At 35.9% G+C, this 20,656-nt stretch overlaps 1 protein-coding gene across 4 annotated transcripts in view; it reads right to left on the reverse strand.

Moving 5' to 3' along the window:
• LOC309570236 (stromal membrane-associated protein 1-like) overlaps positions 1-20,656 on the reverse strand; it is a 122,062-nt gene that overhangs the window by 21,960 nt on the left and 79,446 nt on the right. For 3 of the 4 annotated variants that reach the window (XM_082276909.1, XM_082276912.1, XM_082276911.1), the window contains one exon: positions 395-479. In XM_082276909.1, coding sequence (XP_082133035.1) covers positions 395-479 — 85 coding nt within the window. The remainder of the gene's footprint in view (positions 1-394; positions 480-20,656) is intronic. The other variant, XM_082276910.1, reaches the window with a different exon arrangement.

Genomic DNA, 20,656 nt, shown 5'->3' on the forward strand with positions numbered 1-20,656 from the left:
GCTACAGTCTGACAGTTTACCATTCTTTTAACTAATATAGGAATTGTATGATATAATGTATTTTACAGATACATAATTCAGATCACCTCAGCATTTTCATTAAAAAGTAGACTTGTACCATAAACAATGAAATACTACAATCCATGAGGCCTTTGAAGATCACTTTGATAACTTCCTCTTCCCACAGGAGCTCATTACTCTCCCTAGCAAAACATAAGTACAGATATACCCACATGTCCATGGCATTTTCCTTTATAGTTTTAAATTCATGCATACAATCATGGTTTTCAAATTCATCTATCAGTAAGCACAGAGAAAATAAAAATATATCTATTAAAATATAAAATTATATATCTATGTTTGATTTAAAACCAAGTAATTATGTACTGCTTACCAAGTCCTAAAAGGTCAATAGTGGGTTCTGATGACTTTTTTGGACTTGCTTTAGCTTCTGATTGCTGATCCTCTTTCTTCTGTGGCTTGTAAGGGATAAAAAATAAACACAAATAACATGTCTGAAAAGATTTAGTGCTTAAAAAATTCTCATTGAAGACAGTGCTTCAGTATCAGAAGTAAAAGCCCTTTTCCATATTCATTTATCATAATGAATTTGATTTGTAATGAAGTATGTGGCAGTTGTGGTCAAAAGGGACATGGCACATGACTGTAAAAAATTATCGTTGTACTTCCACTGGTATGTAGTAAATTTTTCAATAAATCTAAGTTCAAGGATAGCTTAAAAATAAGCTGAAGTCTTAAACAGAACGCTGTGTATTGAGCAGTAGGCAAAAAGCTGTCTATAATTTATCAACTCATTTTGGCAACCAAACGACACAGTTCTGCAATATTAAAGACAAAAAAAATGATGTTTTTAAAAGCTTAACTTTAAAAATTAGAAGTGTACTAATGACATTAATTCGCCTTTCTGCAAAGAACATGCAGAATTTACAGATGTTGAGCACTGATGCACACAACCTGAGTTCATGATCTTTTTCTTTATAAACCTGAAGGCTAACAACAGCATTCTTCTCCTTCTGCAAAGGGAACTCCATGTCTTTTCACGCCTAGAGATGGCAAAATGTATGATGGTATTGATGTGAGATTTGATTATGAAAATTACTTCATAAATCTGTTTATAGCTCTTCTCACACCAATATCAGGCTGATCTCCTGAATCCATCAAAACATCGATTTCTAAAATGAACACCAACTGGTTTATAGTAGTGACATGACAAATGCATTTCTTCATATGCACTTAATATGCCTCTGCTCCGTATTTATCACAAAACCCCGAAGCGGACTGGTTGATCAATGAGTACAGCCTTCAACTAGAAGAGGTTACCCAATAACAGTGGCAGGATACTGTCAGGCTGGACAACGGGCTGACACCAACAGAACCTGCTTCACTCACACCTTTATCACATACGTAACGTGGCTTTGACAGGATCATTGAGGCTCCTGAGGTTGCTGAAGTCATTAAATCTTAGTATTTAGCATTAGGAGAACTTTAAAGTTTAACACAATTGTATAAAGATCTCCTGTTCAAGGTAATCCTACACTTTCTTCCTCTCCTGCAAAAGGGGGATAAAGAGCAATGAGCTTGGTGTTTGGAAAGAGCAGTGAAGAAACTCAAGAGTATTAAAAGCAGCCCAAGCGAACAGAAGCCTGTTACACTACAGACACTCCTCTTGCATGAGCAAGACCCCACTGCAAACCTTCAGCAAAGAGCTCCAATGAACCAAACTCCATTTCTGCAGCTACCACAAACAGATATCCTCACAGGTAATCTGACCCTTGCTAGTCTCTCAGAGAAGTACTTGCTCCCTCTTTCCAAAAGTCCTTAGGTTGACGTTACATATCTTGCTCAAGACCCAGCTGTTTGGGAAATAGCCTGATGAAAAAACAGTCCATGAATTCCCTGATTCTCTACTGTATTATAACTTTCATCATTGCATTTACGATCTGGAGCATAGCACACTCATTCCAAACGCTCAGAAAAAGTACTGCTTTTGAAAGTAAACCATGACAGCATATCAAGATTTTTTAAAAAGTGACAATTCAAAATGAAGTTTTCTATAACTGACCATATCTCAGTAAATATGCCATAAACCAACAAAATTATTACTATAAGCACTAATCAGAATTAACAGTGAGTACTTCAGAACAGAATGCGCCATAAAACCTTGCACATTTGAGTCTTCTCCACTTCTGTAAGAAACACTATGGGTCACAGAAGCTGTAAAAGGAAGCATTTCTGACATGCTCCTTTACTTCATGAAACTGGCTTTCCCCCCTTTTGCTTAAACAGCTTAAAAATTCTGAATATAGAAAGATTTCTTTCAACTGAAAAACTCTTAGAATTATATTAAATATGCAGATTTTCATTACACTGTACTAGATTTCTGATAACTACCTAAAACCACAAGTTTGAAATAATTTAAAGCTTGACAGGCTACTTTTGAATGCAAACTTTTCACAGAAACCAAACACTTCTTCATGCATTAATAAGAACTAAAGAGAAACAATTCAAATAACACTTTTTTAAATTTGGCACTTATTACTGTGGCAAATTAATTTTATTAACTAAACTAAAAATTTTAAAATGTGGGAGGAATAATCTACATAGGTCCCCTGCTTTGTGAAATGAACATTTTCAACATATATTAAATGCATATTCCTGTTTCATCACTCTCTAAATAAGAAAGGCAAAGAAGACACAAGGTATAAAAATACAAATTTCTATAAAAGTTTGATCCCTTAAGATACCCTTTTCCAACATCGTTACTGTTATTTCTGGATCAGCAGTTTCTGTCCCATTTTGCTCCCCTTCTCAGTATGTAAGCTACTAGATTTTAAGGCTACTTCATAGTTAATTACTTGAAGATAAGCTGAAAAATTATTTTCAAGCTTGTTAGTACAGCAAATATTTCCAGCCATTAATACTGCATTTGTTTCCTTGGTGGAGATTTTCTCCTTAAAGCACTATTCAACATCTTTACAGCTACACAGCTTTCACCAACATTCTAACCTTCAGCCTGAAAAATGAAAAAATGCATTAGTCACCTAACATTTACCAATAATTCATCTGTACAACAACAGACATATAAAGCAATATCAGCTATTTAGAACAAAAAAATCTTCCTCTTTAATTTTACCTGCAATATTATTTTGTTCTCCCCATTCTCTCACCATAACTAGCACCATTTCCTGGAATTTCCTATCCTCCTGTCTGAGATTTCAATCAATTCAAGAATTTGGTATGCCTTTATTTCTGTTTAAAACGTTTCATGGCATATAGGAGGGCTTTTGTGCAAATTCAGAAGACATTTGTTTGGTGCTTAAGGTCTGCCATGACAGACTTCTCTAAAGTCACCCACACTTAGGCATAAACTAGGTAAGGCTGGCACCAGTGGGATGAGTTAGAACAAGAAACTTGCACACACACAATTATTTTTAAGAACACCTAAATGACCCTCACTGCCATGCTGCTTCTTGAGACATTCTTGTTCTCTGTTCAGTCCCATGGATTCTGAACTGTGGTCCACCTGAAGTAGGTATAATAAAAAGCAAGGCCTTACTTCAGTGTTCTGTAGCAGAGATCATGCCATATTTCTGGGTCTGGAAAAGACCTCAAGAGGTCTCTTCCAGCCCATATAATTCTGGCATAAACAAGGTATTGAAACTTTTGGGCAAGAACAAAAAGGAAGTCACACTGGAGTCGCTAGAAAATTTTATTTCAAATCATAGAGAAATGTGATGTTTAATTTCTTTTTAGCAGTTTTGGCCCAGTAGGACTTGTACATGACTAAGCTTTATGTAGAGAGTGGCCTTTCAAGATGTTAAGTACTGCACTCAGTGAGCACAGAAGTGTGCAACAGGAAAAAAACCTGCATAACAAGGCAGTGACATTTCTTGAACTTACTGTTTAATTTAGTGTTGTGTTTTATCTAAAAAATACCACACTTCGTAGAGATGCAAGGTTGCATAACAAATGCTTGGGAGTCTTGCTGCACTAAGATTCATCTCAGTTTCTATTACCAGTCTCCTTGACTCCCACAGCAATTATTTTTAGGTATTGACACCAGTACTAGATAATCTATTCCTTGTTATGCCCTTTGGAGTAACACTGCATTAAAAATTGGAGACTAAGCAGCATTAAGTAAACTAAAAATAGCATTAAGAATCTGATATGAAAAAGGCAAGTAGAAGGGAACAGGTACACAATTTTGTGCACTTACTTTAAAGCAGAACCTTCAAGGTTATTTGGGCTACTATTTTTTTTATGACATTCAAGATTGTGTTAGTAATATATGTGGGTTTAGTGAACAAAGTACATGGTTATAACAATCCCTAGATATATTTACTTCAGGTCGTGTATTAACAGCTTCTCATTCAAAATCACTTTTATGCTGCTAGTACATTCTTCTGAAATAGTGTCCTTGCAAACAGCAGAGCATCAAGACATCTTTGATATGCAGGCTTCACATGGCCATTTTTCACAGTTGTCACTAATGGCCACTACATTACCCTTCAGGGTTGCTCTCATGTTGGAGACCTACTGAAAGCAAGCAATGTCCACTGCCTTAAATTATTTTGAGATTATTGAAAACAATTTGTTTGCAAATATCACTGAAAGAAACTGAAGCCAGAACAAGCTTCCAGGGAGTTGATTCTTTTGCATCCTCCACACGATCAGCTTATTTTCTAGCATGACTTGGAATTTTTTATTTAAAAAAAAACTTGAGTCCTTGTTTTGAAAAGAGCCACAATAAGTAATTTAAATAACCCCTTGTTCAGCAGGTATTAGATACTTTTGCCAAATTAAGGAGGCAAATAAAGAATTAACCTTGCAACCTCTTACAAATATTTTCACCTATAAAGCACATCTTTTCAGTAAAGAAGCAGGGATACACTCATTACTCAGATCCAGTATGGGCACTATAAATTTTTGCAATCCTGTAGATGACAGGTAACTGGGATACAATAATCTTTTATTGTTTTATTTTCCAGTGCTGTCCTTTTAACCTTCCTCCCAAGTATACTCTTCTGTCACTCCTATCTTCAGGGGCAAGAAGCAAGACCCAGGGAACAACTGGTTGCTCGGTTTCACCTCAATACCTAGGAAGGCGATGGAACAATTAACCTGGAAACCACTTCCAGGCACATGAAGGATAAGAATGTTAGTGGGAGGAATCAGCATGGCTTCATCAAGAGGAAGCCAGGCTTGACCAAACCAACAACTTTTAACAGTGCCATGACTGGCTTGGCAGACAAGGGTAGAGCATCAGAGTGTCTTCCTTTACTTCAATACGGTTTTTTGATGGGGTCGATAACTGGATAAAGGTGCCATCATGGAAAAAATTCCCTCTTCATGCTCCTGCTCTTGTTTAATTCTTAGTATCCAGTGATGACTGACTCCTAATTTTATACCCAAATAAAGCTATGTCTTAATCCTGTCTGCTGTACATCTACAGAACAATAATTTGACAGTATGGTACTAATATCACATCTGTAAGTAGTCCTTACATAAAAAGATTAATCATCTTTCAGTATATAAAGAGCAAATATTAAAAAATATTTATGAACTCATAACTTTACCTCTACCAGAACGAACAACTGGGAAATTGTATCTGCACATAAGAAGTAGGATCTCTTTCTTATTTAATTAAAATGGAAATGCAGAAATGAGTATTTGGACTTTCACTTAATTTCCCACACACTGTCACTGTAAATCAACTAGCTTGAAATTACTGGATAGAAATTTATATGCTGGTAATCTCCACATACCTCCACACAGCACTTCGGTCAACTGTAATATTTTGAACTACGAAACCATCACAAACAAAATCCAAAAGCAGGTAACAGTGGAGAAGACCAGGCCACCTCTAACTTACTTGATTTTAAAGCAACCAAGTGCACAAGCTCACTTTAATCTCACACTGAGATGATGCCTTCACTAGTGGAAGCTGCACCAGCCAGTCTTCTTGTGGTTCATAGAGATGCTGTCTATGATTTAATTAATCTTGCTCATTTCCATTCTAGAAAATGGTAGGGTTAATCACTTATCAAACTTCTTCATTTACCCACAATATCAGCTCTAAGATTTTAAGGTAATTTTCAGTCTATCAGGTTTTGATGGAAAAGCTACGAAAATTTGTACCGAAGTTTTGAGCTTTATTCTGCTACAATTCTGACTACATCCTTAAAGATGAAAAGAACACCATTGTCAAAAACTTCCCAATGTACACAGAACGACAAAGTTTTCCATTCCATCATGAAAGAGTATCTTTTAACTCAGCAACCTGCATTTAATGCTGCATTACTGTGCCACCCTCCTTTATTCTTTCTTTACTAATTTTGTGCAACAATGTAAGTTATCTGAGGTTTTCTTTTTAAAAATGGGTAAGAACACCAGGTTAGGCCAGCAAAACAAAAAAAAAAAGCTTCTGACTACGTCTCAAATTAAAAAAGAAAGCTCCATTTTATAGAAATCAGTATTAGCCTTTATTGAGCTCTCACAATGTATTGCCCTCAATATACCACTAGTTACCCCATTCTAGTTCAATATAATTTATGTGAAATACTTTTCTTGAGTTAAATGAAATCAAATAAATCAGCAAGTAACAGTGTTAACTACTCTATTCACACCTTAAGTTCTAGAGTTGATTTTACAGACTTGTTTCTCTCTCTTATATGTTACTCTAAAGCAAATTGTTAGTGAATAAAGATGTTTCTTTGATGATGACAGGGGAACTGATAGGTACTTTATACTGTATATTTTGCAAACGAATTGCCTGTATGGATCTGGCTGGGATGGAGCTCACATTCTTCACAGCAGTCGATACAAGGCTGTACTTTGGATTTGTGGCTACAACACTGTCATAACACACCTGTGTTTCAGCTACTGCTGAAAATCACTACTGCTGAGTAGTGTCATTTTAGTTTTGCTAGCTTTGCACAATTATATTTCTTGTTTTGCTAATTTCAGCAAGCCAACCTCCAAGCACCTCGTTAAGCACATTCAAGGACTACACACACACACAGACAGACATACATATACACTTAAGAGTCAGCAATATTTCCCTGTTGGTACATTTTCTTCAAAATCTCCTTCTCTACCCTTTCTCTGGCATTCTACAGACTTTGTCAAACAGATGCAAGGAGCACATGAGTCAAGTGAATCAACCTATACACAAACCTCATCCTGCAAACTACAGTGAATTCCCAAATTCAGTTTTCCCATTGGAGCTCAGCATACACAAGCCTTGAAGATCTTAATCTGAGTATCACAGTTTTGCAGTTGATTCATCCAAAGGTAAACTCCAAGTCCCTGGAAAGGGCAGCAATGCTTTCTCACAGAAACCTGGACTGCAAGTCTGCAGGAGACGGGATTGTGAAGAACATTTAGCAACACCTGAACCATAAGTCATATACGGTAGGAAGTCCAGTGTGTCAGCAGGGTGTTTCATCAAATTTTCTTCAGCCAGCTATTTTTGGAGATAACCATTAAATAAGTGATTCGTACTGCCTCAGAAAAAAAGAAAAAAGAAATGAAAGCATTGCCTAGTCAATCCTCCTCCTTCCTCTGTACAAAGGTTATAGTACAGCACACAGGATGCTGCCTATAGGGGATATGGTTATATGTGGGCAAGACAAAAAGGAGGGTCAGTACCACCATGACTGACTGTCACATACCTATTAAATTCACATACATAACAGGATGCTATGAGGTCTATAGCTGCTGTCTCTGATGCTCCCTTTCTGCAAAACAAGCTTGTCCTTTCCCAGCTTTCAGCACTGTGCCCAAACACATCTGGCTTTTAGGTGCACAAGATGGGCAGGGAAAGATGAGGGAAGTGGAAAGCTTTACACCAGCTTGCTTGGTTGACAGAACAGACAACATACATGAGGTCTTCTGATAAGTGTTACACTTTGAATGATAAAACAGTAAGAATATTAAGATCTAGCATCAAATACATTGCTCTGCGGTCAAACCCATTGCCTTTTTTTGATTACTACTGTAGTAAAATAGGAAAATAATCCAAGTTTGTTAAATGAGTAAGGACACTGGTATCCTTTCAGAACATTGTTTAATACAGTCATACATTCCAGGGCCTATGGTCAATCTAAATTTATTCCTTCTGCACATCCCTGTTCTCCAGAATACTCTCCTCTGACAGGCAGCTGAGGGCATTTTGTACTGGAACTGAGTCGTGAAACAAACTTTTTTGGTAAGGCCTGGTTCAAAAGTGCCAGCACACAGTCAAAATACTGTGGTTATTTTTCTTTAAAAATGAGAGATTCAGGTTTCCATTTTCTGCTTCTGTAACCTTATGTGAGTTATTGTCATATGCACAGATTTTAAGGGTTTAACAGTTCTAAAAGATGTGACACCCAGTAGAAATGTAAACCACACCAAATACTTTAAAAACAAGCAGAATTTTGCCAAATTCACTATTACAAGATGATAATGTAAATAATTTAGCAGATCTCAGCACCAGCATTTAGGATTATCATTGACCTTATTCTGACTTACACTGTGTGAGAGCATTTAAAGGGGTAGCATACACAGTGCAGGACATAAGCCACATGATTAACAGCTCTGAAGTAGAAAAACACTACAGTCAGAGCAGTCATAAGTTACTAATTTAAAAATCTCTCCTACTCTCAAGCAAGATATCAGTCACTGTCAAAAATCTGATTCATCAGCTGTCCAGTCCACTTATCTGCTCCCATTTTCCCTCATATTTTTTCCTCAGTTTTCCACTTTAATGAAAAATTCATATGACTCTAGAACTCAGTCTGTTTAAAACACATCTGATTACCAATGCATTTCTAACTCATATTTCCTACCTTGACTACAAGGAGCCTTATGAAAGCTGAAGATACATCTTTGAGATAATTTTGAGAACAGCACTTCTAACTTAAAAGCAATTTTCAGTTCACTCACTAGAGCTCATATACAGCTCTACGGTTACTGAACAAAAGCCTTCCTTTGCTCTTAATACATAGGAATTGTATGCCTTGTGGATAAAGCAATTGCATTCTTTCCCTCTTCATTACCTGCTTGCAACAAAACTTCCAAGAGAGCATAAACATTTGAGGATTGCCATACGAGAAAATAATGTTAGTCATTTACTATAAGCTTGCAACAGGTTCGCAGATATGATTTTTCCTGACACTTACACTATACAAAGTTTAGTCCATATCCATTTACAGCATTCCTTACATAGGCACATCCTAAAATTTTTAAAGAATGTTTTCATGGCTTTCATACCTGACCTGCAAATAAGTAAAACCTAATCTTTTCATAATATTTAATTTAAATGGTTTTAAAGATGAAATGTGTTACTCTATTTACCCTCCTATAAAACAGCAGCATTTTTTCTTCAGACTTGCAACTAAAGATGAAGAAACTTAGAAATCAGACTAACTCTTCAGAACTGAGGATACTTTTATCAAATGATTAACTCCTATTTTGCCTAACTAGCATAAAAAGCCAGAAAACCAATGTACTATACTGAAACACAAGTTAAAATATGGTGGTATCATTATTAAGTTGTATAGACTACAGCGACTCTGCAATCAAACTCTGATTCATTTCTAATCAAGAGAAAAAACATGTTGACAACAACAAAAAAGCCACCATTCTTATTTATCAAACTAGAATTACCTTAAACCGAACAAAGAGCCAAGCCAAGGGGAAAACATAAATTTATTATTTAAGAGTCTATTGTGATTATTTCAGTGAATCACTCACAGACACTCAACTACTTACACCCACCTAGGTAAGCCTATTTAAGGCATTCACACTAAGCAAACCAACAAAACCAAATTGCCTTTTGTTGTTGTTGCTAAATATGATTCTGTACACATGAAGGTCCTTCAGTCAAAACCCATACCCAAAGGAAAACTTTTTAAAGTGGTCCTTGATCTACATCTTCACTTTAAAAATCTGGGTATATGAATTGCATTAGATTTTCACAGTTAGAGCAAGATACTTAAGCAAGATTATGTAAAATGCATTATATCTTTAGTCATTTGAATTAAAAACTTCATGGCAGAACTAACAGACCCTGCACCATAATCTTATTCCATTAATATGATTTTATCTGGGTCTAGGCTAATACACTAATCATTTCTGTGAAAATGGATTAAGACTTTTCCTTTGTTCTTACTTATTGACCAAGCAGTACTAACATTGTATTTTAACTGAATTTAAAATGTTAGCTCAGATCTCATTTACTTTAGTCAGTGTATTCCAAGAAGGCTTAAAACCTTTCATGTCTTGTACTTTGCTGAATTGGTTTAGCTCCTTTCTAATGCATCAGACAATCTCAGAGGCCCTTTTACCTTGCTCAAAATGACGTATGAACCACGTAAGGATAACTTCCTAAAATGAAGTTGGCTTTCTTTTTATACTTACTGCTGAGACTACAGCAAAGTATCAGAGATAAATCCTTATTCTTATATTCATGCATTAAATCTACATAATAACAACCACATTTGAAATACTAGCTCTATGCATTCAGATTCAAATATATTAGGTTCTTAAAGTGGGAAAGTTCAGAATAGGGTCTTAAAAAAAGAGGAAAAGCTCTTTTTCCTAAGTTTGATACTTGAAAAAAGCATAAAGAGATTGCAAGATGATTGCTAGGTAATGGTCACAAAAAGATGTAGCAACTTGAAGCTGAGGGATAGCAAGACTGCGGAACAGGGAAGGCTCATAGTCTGAGTGCAGAAGTATTCAAGTTTTCCAGAGATTCTGGGGCAAAGACTTGAGCAGAGTTTGCTGCAGCTGTAAATCTTTGAAATTACTGCATTTGAGCCCAGAAGCAAGGACCTGTTTACAAGGACACAAAAGGCAGAGAAAAAGCTGTTTATCAATCCTTTTCCTATTTTGTATTACCTTGTCATAGAACTTGATTTAGATAAAATGGAAGAATTCTGCTTTTAATCCAATAAAACCTGGGGTTTGCATCTTATAGAAGAAAGCACTATGAAGCAGAAAATCTAGACAGATCCATCTTACAGCTAACCCAGTGTCCTATTATGAGATCTATAAATCAGGTTAGGGTCAAAGTGTTTTAATGCATCTCAGTTTGCAAGCTGTGAAATGCAATAAGCATGGTTTGTATTTTTGTAAGCTATTTTAAATACACCTTCAGTTTTTGAATCATGTATTATGGTTATATGAACTCCGCTTACATATTTCTACTCTATTTCTATTGTGCTCATTAGCCTCGGCAAGATTACAATAATGCAGCTATATTAGTTCCAGTTCCTCATTAAACTATTTTCTTTTATAACTTTCCTTTCAAAAACCTTTCAAGTAATACATAATACAACATCAATGTACCCAATCAGAACTAAAGGGCATTTATTTGTAATTCCTTCTTCATATATTTCCAGACAAGAATGAGCTCTTTCAGGCATGGCAACTGACTGAGCTCACAGTAAAAAACCAAAGAAATGCTTTTCATCCCTATTCATGAAGGTATGCTTCTCAGTCTTTTCCTTAACTATAACAAAAGTGCTTTTTTTTTTTGCTTTTTACGTGAAACTTCATTCAATATCAAGACCCTACACCCTTAGCCAGCAATCAGCTCATACCTTACATCTTTCCAGGTGCTTGTATCTTACTCACTGGTTAGTCCAGCATGAAATGTGCTACCTGAGTGTGATCACAGTATGTTATTCTCTGGCAGCTGGTGTTAGACATGCTGCCTTTGCAAATAGTCGGCTTCCAGATGTTGGTCTCTGCAGGTGCTGACCCTCAGATTCCTTGCAGCATTTTTCCAGTGGCCAGCACCAGTCTCTTACCCCACTTGTCTTGAAGTTTGCAAGAGTTCACACACAGGCACAGAAGAGACAATGTACTCAGTCAATAGTCGCAAATAGCATTTGGCAAGAATACAGAATAGCCTGCAAAGACCAAGTGAAGGCTGAGACAATCCTACTGCCAAGCAACCTGCCCAACAACCAGCATGCATGTGACTACCCCTTTTTATCCACTTCCCCTCTGCTTCCTCATGTTTGTTACACCCCAATCCACCTTGACTTCTCTATTCCCCTGATTTGGTCTCTGTCACCTAAACATCCCACAATAAGCTGCATATAATATTCTCTGTTCCATTCCCAGATTCTTTTCTCTCTGCATCCCCCAACAAGTCCTATACCCTATTATGCAATCACCCCATACTTGCCTTTTATTCCTGGGAAAGAATCTTTTTCCTTGACCCACCTCACGACTTTCCTTTGATGTACTAGAAGCAGATCACTGGCTCTCTTTTTACTGATCAGATTACACCACTTCGCCTCCCTGTTGTTGTTCATTTGATTCTTACAGTCTATGTTTTAGTCAGTCTTACAGCATCACACTGAATAGCGTTTCGTATAAACAACCTCTGAGTTAGGACATTTTACTCAAGAGTATTGGACTCATACTCTGTGCTGGCATAGTTTGTATCATTATCATAAGCAGTATACTACAAACACTTTATGAAGTCTAAGTATACTATTTCTCTAGAGATGAATTTGAAAAAGCTTCTCAATTAGCTCCACAGAAATTCAATCCTCTCAGTGACAGCTAATCAGACTGAAATAGCCCCATAGGTTAATTTTTCTTACTTCTGTATCAGCTTGTTGCTTTCTTTAACTACTAGAGAAGTTAGGAGAGAGCTGATGAGTACTTTATCATCCTCACGTACATATACATAATTCTGTTTCACAAATGCAGAACTTAGTGAGAGGGAGAAATGTTTAATAAATACTTATGCATCATTAGCTACATCAGTTTCTTCTGCCAGTCAGGGTATTTTTTCCTCAATTTTTTTCTCATTTCAAAGTTAATCACTTTGAAACAATTACTTAAAAAGCTAATTTTAACCTATCATATACAATACCAAAATGGATTTCTCTTTACCTGGGCAAGCTCCATTTTCTTTGTCTTCATCCTCCATACCATCATAATCTTTAACATCAACTATCAATAAGCACTGCAGCCTCCATCTCAACTGGAAATGAGTCAAGCTTCTTTCTGCTTCTAATCCTCCAGTTACAATAATGTGAAGCTATATGAAATTTCTGTGTATTCTGAAATTGAATATTTAAATCATCCTTACAAAATGTAAGGATTGCTAAAGCCTTTTATCTTCACAGCTTCCAAGACACCAAAGTTTTAAAACTGGCCCTTCAGAGTGATATTACAAGGCCTCTGATTTTTTTGTTCAGTCATCCATTTCAACATTTATGCTAAGATGCAGCCCAACCTGTTTCATTTACACCACTAAAATAATCCACGTTTAAACCAAGGAAAAAGACACAGTGTAAACTGAGGGTTAAACAGGTAAGACAAAAATCTGTATGTTCTCTTGAGCAGAAGCTACCCTTGTTACTACACCGTGCAAAATACACTTTCTGCCTAGCAGACAAGCCTGCAGGACCTTACTCTGACATGAAGTACAATATTCTCGAATTGAGAGACACCACTTACTGAACAGAGAGGCAGGACAGATTTATTTTGCAACAGTACAGTGGCATGGCTGGGGACCAACCTCAGAACTGCCCCACTTTCTTCTAACTCCAGGTACCAATTTTATAAAAGAAAAACTTCAAGTAAAACTGAAACACAAGCTCATCCAGTTGCAATTATTTTTTTTCAACAGAGCCAAGAGGCAATTCATTGCAGGTGGGTTAACACTTCTGTCTGATATATGTAAGGAATTTAGCAGTAAAGAGTTATCAGTTATTTGAACAACTAGGCAACTGGTAATTTAATTTTGCATTGTAATTATCATCTGACAAAATTATCTAGAGTGAGAAACTTGTCCATTTCCTTCAAATTGTGTTGGAAGATCCTGCTTCTATCTTCTCTTGCTTCTACCTCTACCACACCTACAGTGCTACCTTTGAGTTAATTTTGTGAAGACATAATTATGCAACAGTATGAATGCCAGAGCCATAAAGTGTTCCATGCAACTGTTCTAGTGCCAATAGCAACTATTGAAATGCAATAAATTCAACAGTCCAAAGAAATACTCCTTTTAGCAAAAAGGCACACAGTCAATACCTACATCAACTATGAATTTAAACTGGAAGACACTCAAAGTTGTTGCATGACACCGGAAGACTGCTGAAACATTTTATAGCACATTATATTATTATTATAAACCATTTAAAGCTTTAATGTTGGAGATTTAATATTGCCAGTGATACCTAAAATAATTTTTTATGAAAAAAGTCAGTATCTTTACTCTTCAGTGAGATTTGCACATCTGACAGAATTTCCCACTACCGCATTGCCCTATCTTGATGGTCACACACTGGGGTGAGATTAAGCACGTTCTACCTTAAGCATGGTAAAATGAAACAGAACACACAAAGACACTTGATAGCTTTGCCCATGCTCCAGTACTTGCATTATTTTAGGAACAAAGTAAGCCTACTATTCAAAACAAGATAAGATTATTATTTTGCATGACATTATTTAAATTAAAATCTTTTTCCTCTTATCAGCTTCATCTTATCCAATCCTTATCCTTCTTTACATTCAGTTCCATGTATCAGTACCACTTAGGTAAAAGCATAGTGCACTTTGTTCCTGCATATTCGATTGGTCATACACAATCTCCTAACTAGTACTATAATTTTTATAAAACTTTTTAGATGAGATTGCATATTTGCAGTTTTTATCATGCATGGTCCTGTGGTTTCAAATGTCTCAGAATGTCTTTTTTCTAAAGACAGCAATCACCCATGAGTAAGGCTGATTTAGTTCATGCTTGTTTAAATGTGTTGACTTTATTTTGTTCAATATACAAATAAGCATATGTAATGTCTTAATTGTCTCAAAGTCACCAGAAAAAAAGATGAAGCTTATCATAAGCTGAAAATGCCATCTGTTAGTAAGTATTATCAACTGAAACCCAAGGCAGTATTATGTTTTGAACCTGTATGGAGCAAAAGTGTAATGGAGGATCAATTAAAACTAAGGAAACTTAAAACAGCTTCCTACTAAAAAAGTTTGGCAAGTTAAACAAAGACAAATTTAACCAAAGCAGGCCCTACTCAAGCTTGTTCTCATTGTTTTCGATTCTACTTGTATAAAATTTTTTTAAATTGCATTAAAATGCTGTTCTGCTGCAGACCAGAGCTGACAGGATCAAGCTGATACACACACACTGGGCTGAAGAACACAGAGAGAACACACACTGGGCTGAAGAAAAAAAGTGATACCCTTCCTGAACGCCGACTCCTTTTCCAACATTAAAAAGATAAAAGCTTTTCTTTTTTTTCTGACAAAAAAGGGGTTTCTTTCATTGCTTCTACCTGCAATATCTATTTCTTATTTTCTTTGTCTACAACTTCAAATACGTAATAAGAGCCATGACAGATTAATTTCATTAAGTAAGACTATTTTTCATGGCAATCCTCAAACAGAAGAAGTCCTTTGTTACCTGCAAAAGGAATGAATAGCACAGTTTTGGGAAGCATCTAATTTGATTTGCTTTCCTCCAGATTAGCATTAAAAACAACCAAAGAACCCAAAATAATCTGATCTCTTCCGTAAGACTGAGAAGGTATGATTAGAAATGTAAAACCAGGCTGGGAGAGGTCCATAGTCCACAGAATGCAGACTGAGAGAACAAGAAGCCTTAAAACCCTTCACCCTTTGTGGGGGTAGGAGGCAGGGAAACAGGCTGCCCTATGTTTTATCACGAACTCCTAAAGCTGGAGCTTTAATTCTTATCTGCTTAGTCTGAATTTGTGAAAACAAGAACTAAGACTATAAATAAGACTATGTATTCATCCAGAGTGCAAAACAGGTTTCTATTTTTCTGTTCCCATGATATACATGACTGCTTTTTAATCACAATTTAAAGTAATATTGCATTTTATCTAAAAATCAAAAGGAAAAATATTTTAAAAATAAATCACTCAGAAAGGCAAATAATGCCTAGACCTCTAGAGAAATGTTATTAACAACTGTTCAAGTGATTTAGCAAATGTATCAACAATACAGTATCAAAACAAAGAAAACATTTAGAATATTTATAACAGGATTCTGCATTTAAATCATCATTCAGGTCAATATTTGTAAATCCACTTATTCCTACAAGTTAAAAGTAAACACTTAATAATATCACTTTCACCAAACTGGTGTTTAGGTGGACACCAACTACTCTGCAGGCTTTCATTCATGCATTATTATATTGCCACCCAGTTTTAAAGAAGTGTAGAACACTAGAGCACTATCTGCTCCACCTCATTTCTCCTTGTACAAAATTATTAGGATGATAACTTGTAATAGTTCGAGTAAGTAAATTCCATCCCCGAGAAATGAGGAGGACAGATAGTTCCTCTTGCCTCAATTGTCCAGGCAGGTTGATTTTTAGCTGTCTTTGGGGGAAAACAAACACACCATCCTAACAAGCTACGTTAAGTTCTTTCTATTTGGTTAAATGAATATTTGACACACTGTTTTTTCTATATGAAGGGGAAAAGCTACTAGTATGACTTGTCCCCACTTTTATTTGAGGGGTTCTCCAGTGCATTTTAAATGCAAATAAACTGATGTCTGTACCTCTGTAATATAGGCCATCTGGTGCTGGCTGGTACCAGCTGACTGAGAGGCAGCAGCTCACTGTTACTGCCAAGTTTAATCTGCCAATTTAGTCTTCATTTTGGGGAAGAAAAACAGCATTTGATATACCACTATTGAAAAATAACCTCCAACTGACCCATTCCTGCCACTTGAAATAACTTTATACAAAAACAAGAACCAGTTTCAAATTCAAAAGGCAATATAATAAAACTAACTAACTCACAGTGTCATATTGAACTTCAGTTAATCAAGTGTAGCTGCTGCACTCCTTCAGAACCATTCATCATCCTGATATGTTCAGCAGAATGAAAAAATGGTTAACTTTGAATGTCAATATTAGTTTGCAAATGCACAAGTACTTACTGAAAAAAAAAGTAGTTCATTCTTTACATCCTAACCATTTAACTTTACTGTCCCAGTAGAACACAATCTTGTCTTAAAAGGGTTTACTTCAGTAACTTAGATGTGGTTTCACAGTAACTATGCTCCTCAACACGCAGTATTTTACAGTGAAAACATCACAATATTTTCATTGCAGTACTCAACTCATGTGAAACCTCTAAACTAAACAGTGGAGAAAGCTACACAGCGCTGAACCCAAACTCTTCCAAAGCATTCAGTGTCATGGACTTAGCTGAACTTTCTAATTTTGGATATTAGAAATATTTACCAAGTTTTCCATGAACAGTTTTCCAAACAACTTCTGGCTTAATTCTGGCTTGTTGCACCATTGCATACCACATTTTCTTAATTTAAAAATTAGACTACATAAGAAGTTGAACCCTACAAAAATCTGAACATTTAGCCATATGAATTTTCTTCTTCTTTGCTCTGGGACCACTTCAGGGCCTCACAACATCATACCTAGTGATGCCTTTTTTGTTTGAATTTGTACTGCAGAAGTACATAAACAGGTATGTCTTGAAAAAAGCTAAACAGCCCTAGTTGCTCTGAAATTCAAGAAGTCATTCATACAGCTCAGTCCACTTCTCTGTTCTAAATAGTGCAAAGCAAATGCCTTTACTAAATGAAGTATTATTCCCTATACTCTTTGATTGCTTGTGAACAGTATTCCTCAGTTCACTCTGCAGCTCTTGTTTATCTTTGGGGCACACAGTCTCCCCAGTTCACACACTGGCCATGTCCCAGCCATGCCCCGATCCCTCAGCCAGAATGACCTAAACGTACCTTATCTCCTACTTTTCTGTGCTTCCTTTCAGTGGAAAACAGGTAGAGGTGGATGGAGTGCACACAGAGCCTCCTCCGACCTGCTGCATGAAGAAGTAGCATGGAGCTTACCTAAAGTGCTCCTCTGTGCTCTAAGAAGAAACTTTACTTAAACTATCTACACAGGTTAAATTTTATTTCAGAAAACTACTCTGAGGCTTTGAGAGCTCTCTCATGCACAAGTAGAATACTTATGCTACATATTGTTTTTAAAATCACCAAATAATTCTAAATTGAACACATTCAATTACTCAAGGATGAACAAAAATTCTACTCAGTAAATGTGCCAGAAATAAAAAAGCAGTTCAGTGGTTTACTCTGTTCCTGAACAGAGAACTTGTTCAGTCAGCTTAAGCAGAAAAGAAAGAAGAAAAAAAAAGAAAAAAAAAAGAAAAAAAAAGAAAAAAAAAAGAAAAAAAAGAAAAAAAAAGAAAAAAAAGAAAAAAAAAGAAAAAAAGAAAAAAAAAAGAAAAAAAAGAAAAAAAAGAAAAAAAAAGAAAAAAAAGAAAAAAAAGAAAAAAAAAGGAAAATCATAGCTGATTTGGGAAATTTCACTACCTTCAGCGGTGCAAAGGAGTAATTAATAAGAAGGGAAAGCTCCTCAGCAGCTGATGACAGGGCAGGCAGGATGATGAAGTTTAAAAATGGCTAGCAAAAGCCTAGCTGTTTTTTCCTGCCTACAAATTGAACACTTTCTTGTGTAACTACCAATGAAACATGTAAGATTGGTGGTCAAACTAGACTTTCTTCCCCTCCCCACTAATAGAATGCGCTCTTACAACATGAGATTTACTTTTTTAGTTAATTTAAAAATCTCTTAATTTTCTGTACAGAACATGTAAAATTTGCTTTCATTACATGACAGTCTGCCTTATGCTATTATCCTGCTCTTGGCCCATAGAAAACATTAAGAAGCACACAATTAGCTCACTTTGATTATTTATTCCTGCAATTCAACACATTTTTTATATTGCTAAAATTTGCACTTCTGTTGCTTCCAAACAAGCTGGGCTTTGAGTGAACATGCCAGCTTCACATAACCTGGCCCCAGTTTGCATACCACGGAAAACTACGTAATAATTGTTACAGCAGTTTTCTTGCAGTATTTTCCCTGTTTCTCCAAAGTACTGTAAGGATAAGGTTGTTTTAGGTAGAAGCACTAAGGAAACTTGAGATCTGCAATTGTGGAAATAGCATAGGGAGAGAGGGAGGAAAGACCCTGGGTAACTTATGCAAGTTTCTTAACTTTCTTCTATTAGACTGAAAAAGACATTACAGTTGCAAGTAGCTTGGCAATGTCACTTTTTTATTAAGAGTTCTGCAGATCTGATGTGAAACATCTCATTGTTGGCTGCTTCCAATAAAATGCTAATCACTGGACTAGACTCAGTCAGTCTATCTGCTCACAATGTAAGATCTTGTTATATTACAAATTACCCAGTAATTTCATAAGAGAAAGTGAACAGCCCAGAAAACTAGAGTAAAACAAGTACCCTTGCTACTCACTATTCTTCAGTAGATCTCTCTGATCTTGAGGAAATTCTACAGGACATCTGAACTCTCCAGTGTGAACGCTCACAAAAAAATATTTCCCCTGAAACCCATTTCAAGCACATGATGATTCCTTACTGAAAAGCAATTTCAGTAAGAAAACTCACTACTATTCAATAAGTTAAAATATGATGTTCTTTGTTTATCAAAGCATGATAATCAACAAAGTATCTTTTATGCCATAATTACCTGATACATTAATGAAATATTGGGATAATAAGTTTACTAAATCAATGCTACAAGCTTTCAGTAATATTTGAAAAAGCAACAGAAATCATGCTAGACATTTAGCTTGCTAAAGACTAAGAATCAGTTAGTGACAACATCTAGTTAGTACAAGAGAAAGGCTCTCAAATGGATGTAGGAGCAAATTAGTCAGCTCTATGAAGCAGAGATAATATAAGAATTGAATGTGAACATTTTAAACTTTTAGGATGCTTACTCTTGTTTTAAGAGCTAAGAAAGTTAATCTCAACAAAAGATAAAATTGAAGTCACTAGGAACTGAAGACTTGTAGGAGTACATGACACTTGAGAATAGATCTGAAGTCTTCTCTAGATTCATCTTTTTACAAGTTTAAGACCTCTATTCTTTTCCATCTTTATTGATTCTTCCATAGGATGGCTAAAACACTGCTTGAATTACCTTAACCTAAAAGAAGTCTCAAAATTGTGGCAGAACTGCCAACTCCCTGTTCACATATTTTTAATTCATTAACTTTCCAAGCGTGGAATAACTAGACTGGAGATAACCCACGTCTGTAGTAAAGGCAATCAGTAACTTTACATATGAAGTGTGCAGACTTCTCATATTGCTTCCTCCTCCAGAAACTGGGAAAAATAACGATCTACTGCTTGGTGTGGTTGCTGAAAACAGGATAGATACTACAGACAAGATGCCTGCACTCCCCTGTTGAATCAGGATGCAACATTTAAAAGATCCTATAGACAGTCTCCACCTGGATGTGAAGGGTATCATTATTAATGAAACACTAAAGTTTATCAGCTCCCTAAAGCAGAACCACATCACAAAAGCAGCAATGTATTATTCCATGTATGAAAATAAAACCATTTGGTTTTCTATGCCACCAACACTTTCCCACAGAAACAAATATTTGATACAGGCTTCGTTCGTTTGGATTGAAGAACACAACTACAATTTTAAAATATGTAAAGTTTACAGTCTAAAACCAGCTTATTTTGAATGAATGATCCTTTAAAAGCCCAAGCTTGAAGAATGTCTTAAATTAAAAAGATGACACACAGATGAGTTC

This window comes from Coloeus monedula (genome assembly GCF_965178545.1).
Source record: "Coloeus monedula genome assembly, chromosome: 2".
NCBI classification, from domain to species: domain Eukaryota; kingdom Metazoa; phylum Chordata; class Aves; order Passeriformes; family Corvidae; genus Coloeus; species Coloeus monedula.